The 20,827-nt window shown below is 45.7% G+C and overlaps 1 protein-coding gene across 1 annotated transcript in view; it reads right to left on the reverse strand.

The window, feature by feature from the left end:
- LOC143926238 (ovochymase-2-like) overlaps nucleotides 1-20,827 on the reverse strand; it is a 192,323-nt gene that overhangs the window by 133,216 nt on the left and 38,280 nt on the right. Inside the window, exons 6-9 of the mRNA XM_077450229.1 lie at nucleotides 16,510-16,661; nucleotides 10,495-10,690; nucleotides 1,106-1,132; nucleotides 934-1,024 (exon numbers count right to left, since the gene is read on the reverse strand). Coding sequence (XP_077306355.1) covers nucleotides 934-1,024; nucleotides 1,106-1,132; nucleotides 10,495-10,690; nucleotides 16,510-16,661 — 466 coding nt within the window. The remainder of the gene's footprint in view (nucleotides 1-933; nucleotides 1,025-1,105; nucleotides 1,133-10,494; nucleotides 10,691-16,509; nucleotides 16,662-20,827) is intronic.

Here is a 20,827-nt window from a genome sequence, read left to right on the forward strand (position 1 = left end):
TTATGTAAAAAATAAAATCAGATTTTTAATTAGTTTTTATCAAATTAATTAATTTTAATAAAATGCTTTTGGAGTAAAAATCTATCTAAATATAGTTTTCTATTTAAGATAAATTAATCATTTAATTTATTGAGCATGAAATGGAGCTTAGTTATGTAGCATAAGCCTGTATATTCTGCAATATTTTCATTTTTGGTAAAATCATTCAATGAATCCAAGCTCTGCAAGCAGAGATAACATGCACTGCATTGAGGCGTTCACACAATTTCACAGTAAGCATGAGATAAAAACAAAGTTCAGGAATATTCCCTTATCCCATTGTTTTGCAAATCTATGTACATTACAAACTGTATGATTGAATCGGTTCTGATATCGCTGTTTTACTAACCTGACAGCTTATTATTCTAAATAGGAAACCTTATTTTGTTTGCAAATATTAAAGATTCTAACAGCCAGCAAGTTCTTACATTTAAAGAGCACCTGTCATTTCAGATCCTTCATGGCATCGCCTGCTAGTGGGCATCCACTCACCTGCTGCTGCCACGTCCCTCATCTTTTTTTGTCACTGCTGTATCACCAGCCGTCCCATTAAAATAAACAGGACTGACGTGAGTCAACAGCGGATCAGAGGAGGAGTTGCTATGGGACAGAAATAGTTGCTCTTTAAAAATTATGATTTAAATGGTGTTGATTTAAAACCAGCCTTTTTACTAGTGATTTAAATCAAATCCACCCTATCCCTTTCTCCTGCTTTCCTTTTTTTCCCTTTGCTTTCTTGTCTCCCTTCCTTTCCCTTGAAATATCCCTTTTTCCCTGGAATGAAAAGATACTGTAGTATTTCATTTGAACTGTTCTATAGAACTAATTATCTGAGTATCTTCCTAGAATATTATTTTCTAACATTTTCTCTTTAATTAGGAAAAATGTACTTACTCATTATTTGAATAATATTTACTGGGGGGTTTGGGTAGATTTAAAGTTCCGTTAGTTCCCTTCAGGAGCTCGTCTTTTGCACTACAGTTTTCTGTAGGTGACAGGATAGAAGACTCAGTCAATCACAATGCTGGAGATGTTATTAAGCAATTCAGTTGCAGTGTGTACTTACCTAGAGCTTTACTTGAGTTTGAACTTTCTAGTTAAATGGCAGGAAAAAAAAAAAGTGTTATAAAACAACATTGCAATTGGACATGAAAGTAAAGTAAGAGTGCCAATAGCAAGAGATAGGGGATTTTACAGTGCAGAAACCTTCTATGGAATAATTTTACAGACACGTGGAATAAAAAAACAAAAACAAACAACTATAATTTGATTACAAAACTCCTACATTAAGAGGCACCAATCCAAGATGGGCATCTGACTCCTCCTTGAGCGTCTCTTTGGGATCACTTGACCATTAATCCGTTTCATCTTCACATACCTTTCACCTTTTGCCTCCTATACTCATGATCACCTGCTGAGAGGCTGTCATTAGATCTAATCACTCCCTCAGGGTGCATACCTGTTTTGGGAATGCATGCTTGAATTGATTTATTTACAGTATTTATTGGCGTATAACACTCACTTTTTCACCATGAAAATCGGGCGCAAATAGCGGGTGAGTGTTATACGCCAATACTTCACTTTTAGCTGCCTCAGAGGCGACAGGGTAGTGGGGCGACTGTTCTGTCTATCATAGGAGATTCTCACAGTATGTAATCTGCTCCCCTCCCTGTCCCCTCTAGGCTGCAGATGGGCATCGATCGGGCTGCACTAATGGCAATGGTGAGGCTGTTGCATTGAAGGCAATGGTGAGGCTGCTGCATTAATAGCAATGGTGAGGCTGCTGCATTAATAGCAATGGTGAGGCTGCTGCATTAATGGCAATGGTGAGGCTGCTGCATTAATGGCAATGGTGAGGCTGCTGCATTAATGGCAATGGCGAGGCTACTGCATTGACAGCAGTGGTGAGGCTGCTGCATTGATGGCAGTGGTGAGGCTGCTGCATTGATGGCAATGGTGAGGCTGCTGCATTGATGGCAATGGTGAGGCTGCATTGATGTGGACTGATGAGGCTGCATTGATGGCACATGTGAGGCTGTAGATGGGCACTGACCCTTATTTTGCTTCAAAGTTCCTCATTTAAAATATAATTTTTTTTCCTGAAACTTCCCTGTTAAAACGAATGTGCGTGTTATACGCCTGTGCGAGTTATACACTGATAAATACGTAAGCATTTTCGTATAAATTTTTATTTCTGTACATTTTTTCTACGTATTATATTATTTTGTGATATTATTTTTCTTTTTTAGTATTCATATTGAAGCCTACCCTATGAACCCCTGCAGAAGCCTTGCGTGCAAAAGGCATTGGGATGCTGCGCCTCCCTTTCGATATATGTATATTCTACGATTATGATGTGACATTATTTTCCCTTTCAGTAACCATATTGAAACCTACCCTATGAACCCCTGAAGAAGCCTTATCTGCAAAACACGTTGGGAGGCTACGCCTCCCTTTGGATATATGTATATTCTATGATTATGATGTATATTTTGAAATACAATCATATCTTTTTTGGGGAGGTGTCTTTTTCAACGGGCTTATCAATATTATTCAAAAAACAAAAGAAGTGATCAAAGAACAATACTGTAGTTAAATAATCCCTCTCTCCCAGCACACATAGACCAATATTTCATATATTACTGGATATGATCTTTGCACCAGGGAATATGTCCTTCCATCTAAATATCACAAACAAAGATAGCAGCAGCAAGCCATGTGCTCACATCTGTAGAACACCATATTCCCTAGTGCAAAGATCAGATCAATACAGGCGTATGTTCTGGGTCTATCTGGTAAGTTCATTACCATAGGGGAGTTTACACACGCAGTGTGGTGACGGGATCCATGATTGGACATATACCCTACATAAACAATATTAATGGACTTGTGATTTGATTGATTTTTGGACAATTGATTATGCACTTTATGATATTTTAAATGTGGAACAACTTTTAGCGCTGCTAATGTTATAGCTGGACTGTAACATATATTTGATCATCAATATTATTGGTTGTAGTTGGCTTTACCATTATGTGTGGGCTTTTTTAGAGGCTTGGTGCCTCTAAAGCCGCGTACACACGTAGCCGTCTGTCCGACGTACTTAGTCTGGCGGACTTCCCGCCAGACTGTCCGTCGGACTTTCCGAACGGGCTACTTGCCCACACACGGCACTTTTTCAGCGGACTAATACAGCGTACTAAGTCCGCCGTACTATCCGCCCTACTTTTGAAATGAACGGACTCGCCCACACGCGCGGAGGAAAGTCCGCTCATTTCGAGCGGGTCTCCAGGTAGGCGGGGCCCACGAAGTAGACGTCGCTGGCCCCGCCGCCTGGTATGGACTTAAAGGGGAACCCCAACGGCGAAAAAAATCGGCGTGGGGGCCCCCCAAAGTCTTCTTATAGCTCTTTTACAGGGGGTGGCCCGGTCTTCTGTCGCCGTCGCCGTCGCCGCCGCCGCCTTCCATTCTTCTTCTTCTTCTCCTGGAGATGTTGACTCGACGTTCTCTCCGGCCGCAATGCCAGGGACGCACTGCTCTGCGACTTATATAGGGACAAGGGGCGGTGTCACATGGGTTGATGTCACATGGGTTGGTCACATGGGTTGATGTCACATGGCGACAGTCCCAGCATCCTCCGGGACTGTGACATCGTAAGGGGGCGGGGTCACCATGTGACACCAACCCATGTGACATCAACCCATGTGACACCGCCCCTTGTCCCTATATAAGCCGCAGCGCAGCGCGTCCCTGGCATTGCGGCCGGAGAGAACGTCAAGTCAACATCTCCAGGAGAAGAAGAAGAAGAACGGAAGGCGGCGGCGGCGACAGAAGACCGGGCCACCGCCTGTAAAAGAGCTATAAGAAGGCGCAGTGGCCTGGCAGAAGAACCGAAGAGGGGGACAAGACCCCCGAAGTCAGAAGAAGAGGCAGCGGCGACGAAGAAGAATGCCGGGCTCCTCCGCTACTAAAAGAGCTACAAGAAGATAGCGGAGGAGTCCGGCGAGAAGACCCCCGAAGACGGAAGACCCCTGGAGCTGTGCAATAAATTATTTTATCTTGTGTGTTGTGTTTTTTTTGTACTTTATTTTACAGGTGAATGGGTAGGGGTACATTGTACCCCATACTCATTCACATAGGGTGGGGGGCCGGTATCCGGGGGCCCCCTTATTAAAGGGGGCTCCCAGATTCCGATAAGCCCCCCGCCCGCAGACCACGACAACCAACGGCTAGGGTTGTCGAGAAGAGGCCCTTGTCCTCATCAACATGGGGACAAGGTGCTTTGGGGTGGGGGGGGCGCGCGGCCCCCCCTTCCCCAAGGCACCCCCATGTTGAGGGCACGCGGCCTGGTACGGCTCAGGAGGGGGGGGGCGCTCGCTCGCCCCTCCTTTCCTGGCCGGCCGGGTAGCGTGCTCGGACAAGGGTCTGTTGTGGACTTTGGGGGGACCCCCATGCTGATTTTTTTCGTCTTTAAGTCCATACCGAAGGAGACGTCGCTGGCCCCTCCTACCTGGAGACCCGCTCGAAATGAGCAGACTTTTCTCCGGGCGGGAAAAGTCCGTTCATTTCAAAAGTACGGCGGACTGGCATACACACGGCTGGATTGTCCGCCGAAATGCGAGTCCGGCGGGAAGATTGAAGTGTAAAACTACATTCTAAGTCCGCCGTACTTTCGGGTCAAAAAAGTATGCCGGAGGCTACACACGGGGGGATTGTTTGGCGGACTTGAGTTTGCCGGACTTTTCAACCCGCTTGTTTGATCGTGTGTACGCGGCATAATTTTTAATGGAGTTTTATAATAAAATCATAGTTTAAAAAAAGAATTCCATGTGTCTAAACTTTTCGGTTAGAAGGTTTCTGCACTGTAAAAAATCCCATCTCTCTGCTTTGATTTATTTTTTCTTAATCTCTTTAAGATGTGGTGCTCAATAAATCAACTGGTCCTTATATTTAAATTAAGAGCACCAACAGAATTATCTCTAGATATCTAAAGCCATTAAAACACATACAATGGTAAATATCAATAACTGATTGATGCATATGTGATTTATTAAACTAACCAGATATGGAATAATAAAAACAGCGACACTAACAAAAACAATAATAAAAAATAAAAGATGTCATGAATCGGAAGCAGTCCTCAAAGAAAAAAAAGAAAAAAAAATAGGATTTTTATAACAGCTTACATGTAAAATCCTTTTCTTTTGAAGTACATCATGGGACACAGAGCCATAGTAATTACTATGTGGGTTATAGTCCACCTTCAGGTGATGAACACTGGCACACCCTAAACAGGAAGTTGCCTCCCTATATAACCCCTCCCATATTGGGAGTATCTCAGTTCTGTACCAAAGCAATACACATGTATACTAGAAAGAGGGGCGGGACCTCTGTGTCCCGTGATGTACTTCAAAAGAAAAAGATTTTACAGGTAAAATTATTTTTTCCCCGTCAAGAGGACCCAGGGAATTGCTCGTATTGGCTGAAAAGGCTGCTTCTGTAAGCGGACAGGACTAAAATTAAGTCCTCAGGGTTCAGGGATGACCAAACTGGAGGATTAATCCGCATTACCCCCTGAACAAAGTTACGAACCAGAGAGAGTGAAGCAAGTGGTCGTTGAAAAAAAGGCAGATAAGGCTGACAACTGTAGGAATTCAAGGACATATTTCCTGGGGTGCCAACCCCTGGATTCGCACTAGGAGACATATGCTTTCCAGATTCTATAGTATAGGACTCTGTAGGCCAGCTTCCTAGCATTAACCAAGTAGAAACTACTGAAGCTAACAGCCCACGATCTTTTAGAATATGGGTTCAATAGCCAAACCGCTAATTTTAGCATTTGTAAGGTAGGATGGAATACCGAACCTTGCGAGAGAAGGTCTGGCCATAGTAGTGGGATTCAAGGGTCCCCTACTGCCATCTTTACGATCTCAGCAAACCAAGATCTCCTTGGCCACAAGAATCACCTCTTTCCCTTCTTGCTTGATCCTGAAAGAAGGCACTGAAGCAGCAGAACAGGAAGGAATGCATAGATCAGTGAAATCCATGGAATAACCAAGGCATCTGTTCCAAATGCCATCGGATCCCTTGTCCTTGACACAAAGTTGTCGATCTTGTTGTTGAACCTGGACGCAAACAGATCCACATCCACAATTCCCCATCTTTGACATATTGACAGAAAGATATCGGGATGAAGGTACCATTCTCCTGGGAACAATTGTTGGCGACTCACGTAGTCCGCCTGTCAATTCTCTATCCCTGGAATGAAAAAATTGCTGATAGGCAAGGAATGTTGTTTTCTGCCCAAGATAGAAATATTCACCTCTTTCTGGGCTGCACGACTTCTCGTGCCCCCTTGGTGATTGATATGGGCCACAGCTGTGGCATTGTCGGATTGCATCCTGACAGAACAATTGCGTAGTCTGGGCGTCCAGGCCTCGAGGGACAGGCCTATTTCCTGAATCTCTAGAATATTGATGGGCAAGGTCAACTCTGATTTGGACCATTTCCTTTGGACAGATGCTTCTTCCAGGACTGCTCCTTAGCCAGAAGGCTGGCATATGTTGTTACCACCTTCCAGGTAACTGGTAGAAAGCATTCTTGGATATCAACCACCAATTGAGGCTCTGACGCACATCGGGTGATAAATGCATTGGAAAGTCCAGAGCTTGGACCCTTTTGTTCCAAGTTGACAGGATACTGTTTTGCAGCAGTCTTGAAGGAAACTGCGCTAAGGAACGATTCTTTTTTTTTTGACCAACTGAATCAGTTCCCTTATGGAACTGATCCTTTTCCGGGGCAAAAAACACTCTTCTGAGCTGTATCTATTATCAGCCCCAAGTACTGCAATCTCCTTAATGGTTTTAAGGAAGATTTCTCCAGGTTAAGAATCGAACCTAGGTAATTCCAGGTAGCTGACTGTGGTGACCAAAGTTTGGTTTAAGCAGGCTACCAATCGATCTATTAAGAGAAGATCGTCTAAGTAGGCTAGTATTGTTATACTTTGAGCCCTTAACCTGGCCAAAGGTTGAGCCAGGACCTTTGTAAACACTCGAGGTGTAATAGCTAGACTGAAAGGCAGAGCTACAAACTGGAAATGAAAATTTTCTACTTCGAAGCGTAGAAATTTCTGGTGAGCGGGGAAAATCGACACATGGAGATAAGCATCCTTGATGTCGATTGACGCCAGAAGTTCTCCCCCTTGTAGGATGGAGACTACTGATCAGATTTGATTCCATACGAAAAGAACGGATATTCAAAAACCACTTTAGATCTTTGATACCTAAATTGGTTCTGACATCCCTGTTTGGTTTTGGAACCGTGAACAGGTTTGAATAAAACCCTAAACCTTGCTTCTTACAAGGGGACCATTAATATCACTCTTTGAGACAAGATATGATCCAAAGCTAGAAAGAGACTTCTTTTTCACTGGATCTCTGGGAATGTTTAAACTGAGAAACGAGGAGACAGGAACTCTCGGAACTGTAGTTTGTAACCTAGGGAAATTGAGGAAGCCACCTATCTGTCCTGACATTGTTCCTGCCAGACCCTTGAAAGTTGTAGAAGCCTTCCCCCCACTCGAGCGAGTGGGGGTGCCCCTTCAGAAGGAGGCTTTAATATTCTGTTTTGTGGGTTTCCTCCCCCAGGTACTTCTTTGACCCTGGGACTGACCCTGAGGTTTACTTTTGAATCTGATGGTGGAGGCCATTGTGACTGCCTGGAGGCTGATATCCCTGGCACTGGAGAAGAAGCACATTTAAAAGAAAAAAGCTTCTTAACCGGTAAAAGGGAATTTTTCCCATTAGAAGTTCTTTGGATATACTTATCCAGATCGTCTCCAAATAACTGTTCACCATAAAAAGGGAAACTAGCCAAGAGCTTTTTGCATGGTGCTTCGGCTGACCAATTTTTCAATCATAGGATTCTACACACATGTACCAGCCCTAGCATGAACAGTGAGGCCTGGAGAATAGAATCTTTCATAGCGTCTACTGTAAAACACAACGCTTCTGATATCAAAGTCAAATCCTGGGCCTGCTGATCAGGAAAAACTGAGTACCTCTATAAACTGGTCCTATAAGGACTGAGATACTCCAATCGCTGCCAGCGCTGACTGAACCTGCAAGAAAATTTTTATTTTATTTTTAAAAAGAAACTCCAACTTCTTATCTGTTGGATCATTTAGCATATGAGCATTGTCTATTGGTCAAGTCATAATTTTGTTTACAGAGGAAATAGCAGCGTCAATTGCTGGAATTTTGGAAATTGGAATTTCCCATTATAAAAACTCTTCCTCCATAGGATAAAGTATTGAAAACTTTTTTGGAGGAAAAAACTGTTTATCTGGGTGCTCCCACCCAGAACACATTAGCTTTCCTAGCCAAGAATGGATAGGAAAAACATGAATCAGATTGGGGAGGCTTTAGTGAATCCAAACCAGAAGTGGGCTCATCCACTGACTGCGTTACTGGCAGTAAAAATGTGGAGCGGACCAATTCAATGAGAAAGACTGTACCAACAACCTTTCCTGCGAACCTGACACTTCTGTATCAGGTTCTTCGGAAGAGGAGACATCAGCCTCTTCCTTGTCCTTTGAAAGAAATTCATCATCTCTTGCTCCATGTTCCTCAGTAAGAGGGTCCTGAGCAATGGATGGGGACCTGCTATGCTTAGTCCCACTCTGGGATGCGATTAAGCATCAATCTTTTGCTTCAAACTGAAAATGGTTGCAGAAAAAAAACCTCCTTAGTAATATACACATGGACTGCAGTGTTTAAGAGCAGCTGCAACACTTGCCCCTCCTGATGACTCTGACACGCACCTAGTGGTGAGTCCGGATGGCAGAAGGAGACCTTTCTTGCGTCCCAGACTCACAGCCCCTGGTAGAGGAGACAGGAGTCAAAGGAGTCGAAAGTAGCACGAGTGCCTGGCAGGATCAACAGCCGTAGGATGGATCAGGTGGCTCTCAGGAAGCTGTGTCAGGATCAGCAGGCCTTGGCAGCAGGAGACAGGAGCCAGCAGGTAGTAAGGCACACAGGAAGTGATGAGTCCCTCAGGAAAAGGCACACCAGGAAGTCAGGCAAGCTGGGTCAAACCAGATGATCGTTACAGAAACAGATGCAGGAGGCATGGACAGGGTCGTGGAGCAAGCCGGGGTCGTAGCGGATAATCACGGATGGACCAGAGTATGAGGCAGATGCAGAGTGGTGGACAAGCCGGAGGTCAGAGGCAGGCAGAGAGCAGGGAAGGTCACAGGTCAGGCCTGGTCACACACACACGATCGGGTCAGATCAGAAGGTACGGGAACGCTGTAGATCAAGCAGCAAGAGCTGAGGGGAGAACCAAGTTTAAATAGCCCACCTGGTACCGGTAACCATGCGTGCACCCGCTCGCCGATGCACGCAAACGCACCAATGAGGAACCACTGCTCCCAGCCAGCCTTTCCTTACATTGCTCCCCCCCCAAGGGGCAGCCTCCGGATGCCCAAGTGGGCCATTTTTTCAGGATGGGCCCTCTTGAAGGATTGGATCAGATGCTTGGCATGTATGTTATCTTCAGAACTGTACCCCTTCCATTTGATACGGTTATTTCTCTTCCTGCAATCCATTATTGCCTCCACTTCAAACTCCTCTTCGCCATTGACCATTATAGGAGCAGGGGGATCCATAACACGTCCTGGGAAGGGGATAGAGATAGCAGGTTTCTGGAGAGAAATGTGAAAAACAGGGTGTACCCGAAGTGCTTCTGGCAGTTCCAGTTCGTATGCCACCTCATTGATTCTCCTCTTAACTGAGAAAGGGCTCAAGAACCTGGGACCCAGTTTCCTTGAAGGGCAAGCAAGTCGGAGATTAATTGTAGACAGCCAAACCTTGTCCCTAAGTTCCAGAATCAACTCCCCCCGTCTTTTTTTTATCAAAGGTCTCTTTGTTAAGTCCTTGTGCCCTGGTCATGGTTTTCTGCAACAGTTTATTTTTGGCAGTGAAAAAATCCACAGTTTCAAGGACAGCAGGCACTGAACATTCGGGAACAGAGTTAGGCAGGAATGATGGGTGGTAGCCATAATTAGCAAAAAACTGAGTCTGCTTGATGGTAGAGTGAGTAGAATTATTATATGCCAATTCGGCCAATGGCAAGAGAGAGAACCAGTCGTCCTGAGAGAAGGATGAGAAACAGCGCAGGTACTGCTCGAGAGTCTGGTTCGTTCTCTCTGTTTGCCCATTTGTCTGAGGGTGGTATGCTGAAGACAATGATAATTCAATGCCAAGGGAGCTGCAAAGTGCCCTCCAGAACCGAGAAGTGAACTGAACTCCCCTATCCGGGAGATCGCGTTTCAGGATGCCCCTGCTTAGGTTTTCACTTGCTTGCGTGCCTGCTCATTGGTAAATTTTAAATATTTACATGCAAAGTTAGGCAAATTCTCAGTTAAAGGCATACAAAAAATGTTATGGCAAGTACCTTGGCTGAGGTTTAGACTTAGCCATTCAAGCATTTTTTGAACATCCGTGAAGATCCCTGGTGACCCTCTCTTCTCTGCGAGCTGCATCATATTGTTGGACCATTTGCGTGCACATCCCATGCCCCATGAAGTTACACCAACCAGAACCCACCTTCCATGACTTCGAGGGCAGAGGAATGGTCCCCCAGAGTCACCCTTAAAAAAAACAAAAAAAATAAAAAAAACATTAAAATACTGTAACCATTTGTCAATACTTGTTCGGCTTGATCTACTATATATGCCTCATTTGAAATTAGACTCATATCTGAATGATACACTTATGATAAAGGCTTGCAAACATTTCACTGTCAAAATATCTGCCAGATGTTGAGGTGATGTTTGGTGGGATCCCCCATAGTGCCATACACCAGTCTGAGTCTTTTGCATCCTGTCCTGCAGCCAAATAGCAAATCATGCCTTCAATACCTGGAGAGAGAACCAGGTGACTTAGCATTTTTCTGTTACCTGTTTCTGAAGGTGAAAATCACCTGCGTGGGCAACCATCTTTCTGTTAAACTTTAAGTTTGTATAGTAAAAGTGATCTGGAAAGCCTTAAAACCCTGGTTCGGCCCGAGCATAATTTCAAGCCGAAATTTTATTGCTCGGAGAGCATCTGAAAAAATGGGTCGTTTGACCATTTATTCGCCCCCCCAAACCAACCACAATGCATTGTGGCACTGAACAGTGCATTGCAAGCCCTGATTGGCTGAAGCAGTGAAAGCTTCAGCCAATCAGGGCACAGAACACTGTCAGAGTCATGATTGGACACTGTCATCATCACGTTATCCAATCATGGCTCATTTCTGCCCCACGGTATAAAAGTATTCTTTCAATGGCAGCCATTTTCAGTGTGATTTCGGCGTGGAGAGAGATAGAACAGGGCTCTGTTCAGTGCTATTAGTTAGTGTGCTATACTGTGCTATTTTGCTTCAATTGTCAGTGTAGAATATTAGTTTAGTGCCAGTCTAGGGATAGTGTGAATGTAGTGAGGAGGACCATAATTCAGCTTTGCATAGCGTGCAGCTAGAGTAGGGACAGCTCAGATAGTTTCAATGTAGTGTAGTGAGACTGTGTCATTCATACATACATACAAAAGTGTAGAGTAGGGACAGCTCAGATAGTTTCAGTGTAGTGTAGTGAGACCGTGTCAGTAATCTTGACATTACTGTATAGCTAAAGTAGGTACAGTTCAGTACAAGTGTAGTAACGTTTGCATTACTGCCAATTTAATGGCATATCGTTTTTTGTGCGTTACTGCCAGTTTAATGCCATATACTGTAGTTCTGTGTGCATGACTGCAAGTTTAATGCCATATAGTTCTGTGCGTCACTGTACATTTGGCACATTATATTGCAGTATATTATAGTGTATCCGTGGAGTGCGTCTGTGTAGTGCTAGTACTCAAATTAAAGTGCACCAAACATCACTTTACATTGATTAAAGTACTTCTACATACAGATTTCCACTTCTTTTTACATTTTCTTATAAGCACCACTCCCTCCCTTCCAATAATGTCTGGGAGGACAACAAGGAGAGGTAGATGTTCCCTTGGCACAGTAAGGGGTCCAGCAACAAATGTGTCCATGGGCAAAGGTGGACGTGGTGGTCAGTCCTCAGGCAGGGCATCATTTCCTCTGTTTAGTGTGTTTTCCCGTGTTATCCAGCCACAGCATGCAGAGGAGGTGGTGGTCTGGCTTACTAAACCTTCCTCGTCTTCCGTCATGCAAGCAGAGACAAGTGTGCAGTCCCCTGCAGTTGCCAGAGTGGATAAACCTGCTTCCTTGTCCACATCTATTCCTGCCATAGCCCCAACATCAGCCATGGAGGAGTCAGCAGAGTTATTTGACCACAGCATCAGCCGCTTGCTCCTTGATGATGCCCAGCCATTACTGGATTCAAATGTTGGTTCTGATGTTGAGGATGACAGGAACATGAGCCTACAGAGAGGGGAGAACACTGCTAGACAAATTGGCATTCATGTTCCCACAGCCGCAGTGTATTGCCAAGTTGTCTTCAGTGGTAATGATGACGGAGGAGAGAGGATGATGAGGTCACTGATGCGACTTGGGTGCCAGATAGAGCAGAGGAGGAAACTTAAGGCGAGGCGGCACAACCCCAAGGAGGCCAACATCAAGAAAGGGTAGAGAGCAGCCACCCTATTCCATCATATTCTGCAGCTGTTAACTCTCTGCCCACTCCCCAAAGCTCAGCTGTCTGGGTAATTTTTAGCACATCTGCAGCAGATTGCACTGTTTCTATCTGCAAACTGTGTGTCAGGTACATCAAACCTGGCAAAAACACCAGCCATTTGGGTACCAAATGCTTAACAAGGCATTTAATATCCAACCACTCAGCCCATTGGCAAGAGCACCTAAAAGCCACCCAAAAGGGGCATAAATCTGTCCCTCCTCCTCCTTACCCACTTCAGTCTGCCCTTGCTATACCGAGTCATTATCTCTCAGCAGCCTCCACTGACAGAGATGATGGTATAGCACAGGGTGTCCCAGGTCCTAGCAGCACATCTACCAGCAACACACCACCTGCTGTAGATTGAAGCTGGCTTCTGCCTTTCAGCTTGGTGGATTCTGCCCCTTTCCGTGAATTCGCACAATGTGCTGTACCACAATAGCAGGTTCCCAGTTGCTACCACTTTTCACGTAAGGCAGTTCCATCTCTCTACCATCACATGGAAAGGAATGTTCTGGCGTCATTGGGCAAGGCAGTCAGCTGTAAAATCCTCCTTACTGCTGACATGTGGTCTAGCAAGCATGGGCAGTGATGATATATTTTGTTCACAGCACACTGTGTAACGCTGCTTGCAACTCGAAGGGATGTAGGCCAGGGCTCAGTGCTGCTGCTTGTTTTCCCCCCTATGTCTCCATACAGCTGGTGGGGATGATGAAAGACCTGTGAACTCTACCCCCTCCTTCACCACCTCCATGCCCTCCTATGCAGAATTGTCCTATGAACATCGGGTACCCACTAAGGTGCCATACAGTGCTTCAGCTGGTGTATTTAGGGGACAGAAACCACACCAGAGCAGAGATTCTTGCAGGTCTGCAGGGACAGGCCCAGAGGTGGTTCACACCACTTCAACTGGAGCCAGGAATTGTGGTGTGCGATAATGGGTCAAACCTCCTTTCCGCCCTTAGACAGGGAAAGTTGACACATGTACTATGCCTGGCACATGTCCTCAATTTGGTGCTGCAGTGTTTCCTAAATACGTACCCAGAGTTGCAAGATGTGCTAAAGCTGGCCAGAAGAGTCTGTAGCCAATTCAGGCGGTCATATACAGCCAGTGCTCAGTTGGATGAAATTCAGCAGGAATTCCACCTGCCCGTAAACTGCCTGATTTGTGACATGCCCACCAGGTGGAACTCGACTTTGGCAATGCTGCAGAGGCTATACATGCAGCAGAGGGCCGTCGACAAGTACCTGTGTGAGTACAGCATGACGACAGGCTCAGGCCGCCTCTGCTTTTTTTTCCCCACGCCAATGGCTTATCGTTAATTGTATTGTCACCATTTGAGGAGGCCACAAGGATGGTGAGCCGTGACAGTGCATGTATCAGTGACACAATCCCTGTTGTGTTCCTGCTGGAGCAGACTCTGCATGGCATTATGCACAGGGCAATGGAGGCAGAGCAGCAGGAGGAAGAGGAGGACTTCCTTTCCTCTCACAGCCACTTTATTCAGACACCATCATTCCTATGTCACAGAACACACAGGAGTATAGAGGGGAGGAGGATGAGGAGGAGGATGCTGGCACTTTCATAGGCTTCAGAGAAGAGGAAGACATGTGTCAATCTGTAAGCGATGACTTTCCATCCCCAGGATCCTTGAGAGTAGTATGTGGCTGGGAGGAGGAAATCCAGATGCTGTCATTCCGAGTGACCCAGAGGAGCCTGCTTCTTAAGCCTCAGCAAATTTTAGGTGCATGGGCAACCTCATGCTTCAAAGCCTGTGAAAGGACCCAAGAATACGTGGCATAAAGGAGAAGGATGATTACTGGTTGGCAACCCTCCGTGGACCGCTTGACTTTTTAAAAAATCAATCAGCCCTGGATTACCAGCTATGATGCAACTGATGCCGATGTCACTGGTTAAGTCTTTTTGGGATGTGGAATCTCTGCAGGACTTCGAGGGCTTCCTAGCTTTGAGGGTGTTTAATCATTTCATCTGGAAGAATGTTTTTGGTATAGGTTTCATGGGCACAATTAACACCCAAAGACCAATTTTTCAGCACCTGTTTGACAGGTATATATCATTGAAATTTTTTTTTGCCTTCATCGAGAGCACCTCTATAGGGTTACGGTGGAAAGGTGCCACCAACACCCAAAGAGTACATTTTCTGTACCTGTATGACAGGTGCATATCATTGCAATTTTTTACAGCAAGGCCAATTCTTGCTTTCATCAAGAGTACCTCTACAGGGTTACAGTGGGAAGGCGCCACCGACACCCAAAGACCAATTTTTCGGCACCCGTTACTTCTATCCCAAAGTGACACCAGAATGTATCCAAAAAATCTCTTTATATAATAATTTGTTCCCAGTGCACTACATTGTGGCCTCATCATACACACTGGCTCCCCAGCTGTTGCTGAGCAAAATAAAGACAGCTTGCAGGGAAACTTTCATTTTTTTGGGCTTTATAAATGCAATTATTGCTTTAGCAGATTCTAGATATGGCATTTTTCAGGTATACTAAGGGACCACCCAGGCACTATATTGGGAGGATTTTTTTCTTTATGCTTTCACTTTAAAAATCCAAAAAACAACGCTCATTTAAAAATAAATTTTTTTTTTTTATTGATACATATCCTCCAGGGCAGGACCCAGACCCCTATAATCATTGTATGCCAAATTACTTGCATATAAGCCTTTAAAATGGGCACTTTTGATTTTGGTGTTCGGGTCCCATTGACTTTAATGAGGTTCATTATTCGGGACTGAATTTTCGTGCTGTTCAAAAGTCCTGGTGCGAACCGAACAGGGGTCCGTTTGGCCCATCCCTAATAGAAAGTAGTAAATCTGTTGCACAATCTGCTTACTGCTCCTGTCTGTGCTTGCATTAAAGCTAGAGAATAGATGAGAGCTCAGGTATCCTAAACTCCTCATTATTCAAACTTTTTTGGGGATTTGTGAAATAAACTAAATTATTCTCAGCTAGATGGATGCAGCATTGGTCTGATGCTTCATCAGTCCCCCCACCGTCTCCAGACTGAGACTGGATCGATCAAACACTGCTAATCGCTCAGTTATCGGTCTTCAGTCTGCAGAGGGCTGGTGACTGTCAGTCACCGGCTCGTTGCTCTGCTCCTCCAGTACTCACTGAAGCGCTGGGCTGTGCAGGAGGTGGGAATGGCTGGCTCAGTCTCCCAACAGTTCACTGAGAGACTGAGCCAGCTGCCGGTCCAGGCATCTGAGTGGAGCCCAACTGTAAAGTCTGGATCTTTCCAAAGCCTGGACCAGCGCTGTGATGTCAGCTGACAGCAGGCTTTAGCCCGCTGTCAGCTGAAAATAGGTCACAGAAGTGCAGGACAAACTGCACTCATGTGATTCATAGGAAAAGTGTAGCCAAAATAGCTTTGGCTATACTTCTCCTTTAAAATCGCACTTTTACAGTAGCTGTAGACCAGATCATTCCTCGCCAAGCAGCACATGTAAACCAACAGATTGGATGCAAGTGACACTGTACCTTAAATGGACACATGACCATGTTTAGTCCATGTCATTGGTTTGGATTAGGATGATTTTGGAAGGCACCCACGCTCATCTCTACTTGAGCAAAGTGTTGGAATTGTCTGTACAAACAAGAGTCCAGCAGTCACATTCTAGTTGTTTATAGTGCAAATTCCCTCTAATTTTAAATGAAGACCTCTAACAATTCTGATGGTGCTGATAATGTCATCGCTGATTCTGGGACTGGCCAGAGTAAGATATGTGAGTGATTAGCAAAATAGGAAAAACAAAAACCTGGCATGCGTCTTTTCCTCCCTCTGGAAATCCAGCGCATACTGCAGTTTGAAATATCGCACGTGGGCCCAAAGTCTGCATCACACGCATACAAGTCTTATGTTCCACAATTGGCAGTGTCACCTTCTGTAAAACAGTAGCTACTGGACCATCTGGAAGATGAGACAGAAAATAAAGAAGCATAACACATCTCCATTCTAAAAGCCTGGGATTAAAAGGAAAACTACACGTGGCTAGGGTTGTGAAATATTGCAGCTGCACACGGGTGGTCATTTGTTGCTGTCATGGAGCAACACTTCTGAGAATTAGGAGGTTCGCATCAAAGATAAAATGGATTTCTGGGCACTGGAAGACAAAAAAATAAGAGGTTAATCCGTAATTTTGGGATAGTGGGTGGAGCCATGCAAATCATTCCTTTATGCTACTGTGGCCAAATATATCTTGAAACGTTGTTTTACATTTACAGCTTAATATTATAGAACAATTTAAGAGAGCTTTGCCGTGTTTCTCATTAATTGCATGGTAGGCTTTTTTTTTATTTCTTTTAACCCACATCTCTATAAGGCCACTTTGACACGTGCGGACGGTATGTCCGTATTTCATCCATCTGTTTTCGGATGAAATACGGACATGCATGCATCCGTATGGGATAGCGGGTGTCAGCGGATGTTCATCCGCTGACACCCGATATCATCTGTCCCCACTATGGTCCGATTCTCCAGACAGAGGGAAACCCTATTTTTCTATCTGTCTGCAGAGCGCATCGAATGAACACGGACAGGCGATCCATGTTCATCTGATTCCCCCATAGGGGAGAGCGGAGATCTGACAGGGCGGTCCCTGCACAATGTGCAGGGACCGCCTTGTAATGCGCCGGCTCAGCGGGGATCAACGGAGAGATCCCGGCTGAGCAAGCGGATGTTCACGGGGCAGATCATCATGGATCCGTCCCGTGTGAAAGGACCCTTAGGTGTCTGTTCCATTGTCTTGATCAGTAAGCCCCACCCCATAGAATCCAGGGGTTCTTAAACTGCACTGATGATGGCCAGCTAGCCTGAAACAGCAATATTCAATTTGGAATAAATGACTCTATAATGTGGTATCTGCACTATAAACCAGCAGTTCAGGATGTACACTATATTGTCAAAAGTATTGGGAACTTTAATGACATCCCAGTCTTAGTCCGTAGGGTTTAGTATTGAGTTGGCCCACCCTTTGCAGCTATAACAGCTTCAACTCTTCTGGAAAGGTTGTCCACAAGGTTTAGGAGTGTGTCTATGGGAATGTTTGACCATTCTTCCAGAAGTGCATTTGTGAGGTCAGGTGCTGACTTTGGACGAGAAGGCATAGCTCACAGTTGGGGCATCTTTAAAATTGATTGGACCCTGGGCAAACATTTTCTTTGGGCCTCCACAGCTTCAATCAAGCCCCCTGCTCTGTGACATACAGTACATAGCAGCTAGACTCGATTTAGGTCAGACAGCAATTGCGATTGGTTGCCAGAGGTTACAACATATCATTACTGCTCATTAACTGGATGCTAGAGGTTACAGCACACATTACGACTCATCAACTAGTTGCTAGAGGTTACAGCACATCATTTCTGCTAAACCATTGGTTGCTAGAGGTTACTATGCATCATTACCACTTACTTATTGGTTGCTAGAGGTTACTGTGCATCATTACCACTTACTTATTGGTTGCTAGAGGTCACAGCACATCAATACAGCTCACTGATTGGTTGCTGAAGTTTACAGCACATCATCTTCTCACTGCCTTCACACCATGGACTGGGGAAGTGAGGGGACTCGCCAATAGACAGAAGATTCCTAGAACTATTTTTAGCAATGAACAGAGCAAAGCACACACAGCTTTGAAGGTTAACTGAGTGCATCTAGGAACAGAGCCCAATAGGAGCAGTATCCCTGAGGACAGGCTGCCAGAAATAAATGACTAGTCATGCCACCTGCAGTACAGCAGTGTGGAGGGGTAAACTATGTACAGAGTGCAGGGTTAAGGAGTGTGCTATGTACAGAGTGCAGAATTGAGGGGTGAGCTGTGTAAGTAGTGCTGGATTGAGGGGTGAGCAGTGTACATCGTGCAGGGTTTAGGGGTGAGCTGAGTGCAGGATTGAGGGGGGAGCCATGTACAGAGTGCAGGATTGAGGGGTGAGCTGTGTACATAGTGCAGAATTGAGGGGTTAGCTATGTACGGAGTGCAGGATTGAGGGGTGAGCTGTGTACGGAGTGCAGGATTGAGGGGTGAGCTGTGTACGGAGTGCAGGTTTGAGGGGTGAGCTGTGCATGGAGAACTGGGTTTAGGGGTGAGCTGTGTACAGAGTGCAGGATTGAGGGGTGAGCTGTGTACAGAGTGCAGGATTGACGGGTGAGCTGTGCATGGAGAACCGGGTTTAGGGGTGAGCTGCGTACGGAGTGCAGGATTGAGGGTGAGCTGTGTACATCTAAGTCCCCCCCCCAGTACAAAGCTCTGCTCTCCCCAGATTCCAGTTTGGAACTCACCCCCCAATCAACACACAGCATTCCTCTGGCATCAATCCCCCCTCCTCCCCCTTCCAATATTCAGCATTCTGACCACCTAAATAACATCAGGTGAGTGGGTCTGCAGAAGAGAAGCTGTAACGCACTACATGTCCGTGTAGCAGCTTCTGCCTGTGTACATCCACCGCCCCCTCTGCTTCTCCTCTCTCTCTGCTCTCATGTAGAGATAGATAAATTAGTTGTTATGCAGAGCAGAGAGGGTTCTAAACGGCTGCCGGGGGAATGCTGTCACTTGTAAATACAGCAGCGCTTCTGTATTTACAAGTGACAGTAGTGAGCATCTCAGCAGCCAGCGCCGGATCATTGAGGTGGAGGAACTCAGCTGAAAAAAACCAACGGGCGGGGCTTGGCCTGGCGAGCGATGGAGTAAGACATGGGTAGCGGGAGCTCCACTCTCCTGCGAAACAGCCGGAATGTGACTGTGTACCTTTTTACTCACAAAGCTGCCTGTGGACCCAGGGAACAGGATAAACTATGTCACCGCCCAAAAAGACACCCGCAGCGGTGGATAAGTTGGCTAAATTCTGACATGATGGGAATGACGGGCAGGCCAAAGATGTCGCTGCCGTATGTCCAGGGGAGGACCAACATGCCGTAGAAACAGCCAAGGTGCTGGATGCCATAGCTGCTCTTCGGGGCACCCTTACAGCTAAAATAGATGAGGTGAAGATCGATATTTCCCTCCTGAGGCAGGACCTCTCTAAACGAAAGGACAGGATTACTGAAACTGAAACCCGTATCAGCAATGCCGAGGATCTCTTACACCCCTTGCAGCGTACCACTGAAGACATGCAGAGGCAGATCCAAGAGCTCCACTCCCGTCAGGACGACATGGAGAACAGAATCCGCTGATGCAACCTCAGGTTTATTGGATTACCAGAAAGAGCTGAAGGTAAAGACCCGGCAGAGTACCTGGAGAATCTCCTCATAAAAGAGTATGGTAGGGAGGCCTTTTCATTCATGTTTGCGGGGAAAGGGCACATAGACCAGCAAAGTCTCTATCTGCAGGAGCACCCCCCGAACCTTCATTGCAAAATTTCTGAACTTCAGAGACCGGGACAAGATCATGCGGCTTACCAGAGAAAAGGGAAACAAACAAGTGGGTAATGGTCAAGTGACGGTGTTCCCGGACTTTTCTAGTGAAGTGCAAAGGAAACGGTCGCAGGTCCAGAATGTCAAGCATTCCCTTAGTGTGCTCCACCTTAAATACGCCATGCTCTTTCCGCCCAGACTTAGAGTGCTAAGTGCTAGGTACTTATGCGCCCACGGAACCTAAGGGAGTCAACATTGGACTGTACTGTACTTCATATTCCTCATGGTTCTCAACCTGTACAGGGTGAGGACGTGGCACTGAGGTGGTAAAGTGGTTGCAGACCAAAGGTTTTAATAAGGAGACATGAAATACATTTGAAATACATATATTAGAAGGAAGGTCTAATGCGTAAGCCACTGGGTTAATCCTGTGAAGAAAACGGAAAGGCCCAATAAACTGAGGTGCGAACTTCAGAGAGGGAACACGAAGTCGGAAGGTTTGCGAGATGACAGCCAGATCCTGTCCCTAACCTGGTAGGAAGGGCAGGCAGGTGTCTGCGGTCAGCATGGAGTCTGTACCTATCATTAGCATGTTGCAAAGCCTCCTGGACTTGTGCCCAAGTGGAATGAAGACCAGGGAGATGCTCCTCTAATGCAGGAATACTCTGAGGAAAAAACAAGTCAAGCAGCATGGAAGGTTGGAAACCATAATTTGCCATAAACGGGGA

The sequence above is a fragment of the Lithobates pipiens genome, unplaced genomic scaffold (genome assembly GCF_037356315.1).
Source record: "Lithobates pipiens isolate NorthernLeopardFrog02 unplaced genomic scaffold, aLitPip1_a1.2 Scaffold_10, whole genome shotgun sequence".
Taxonomy (NCBI): domain Eukaryota; kingdom Metazoa; phylum Chordata; class Amphibia; order Anura; family Ranidae; genus Lithobates; species Lithobates pipiens.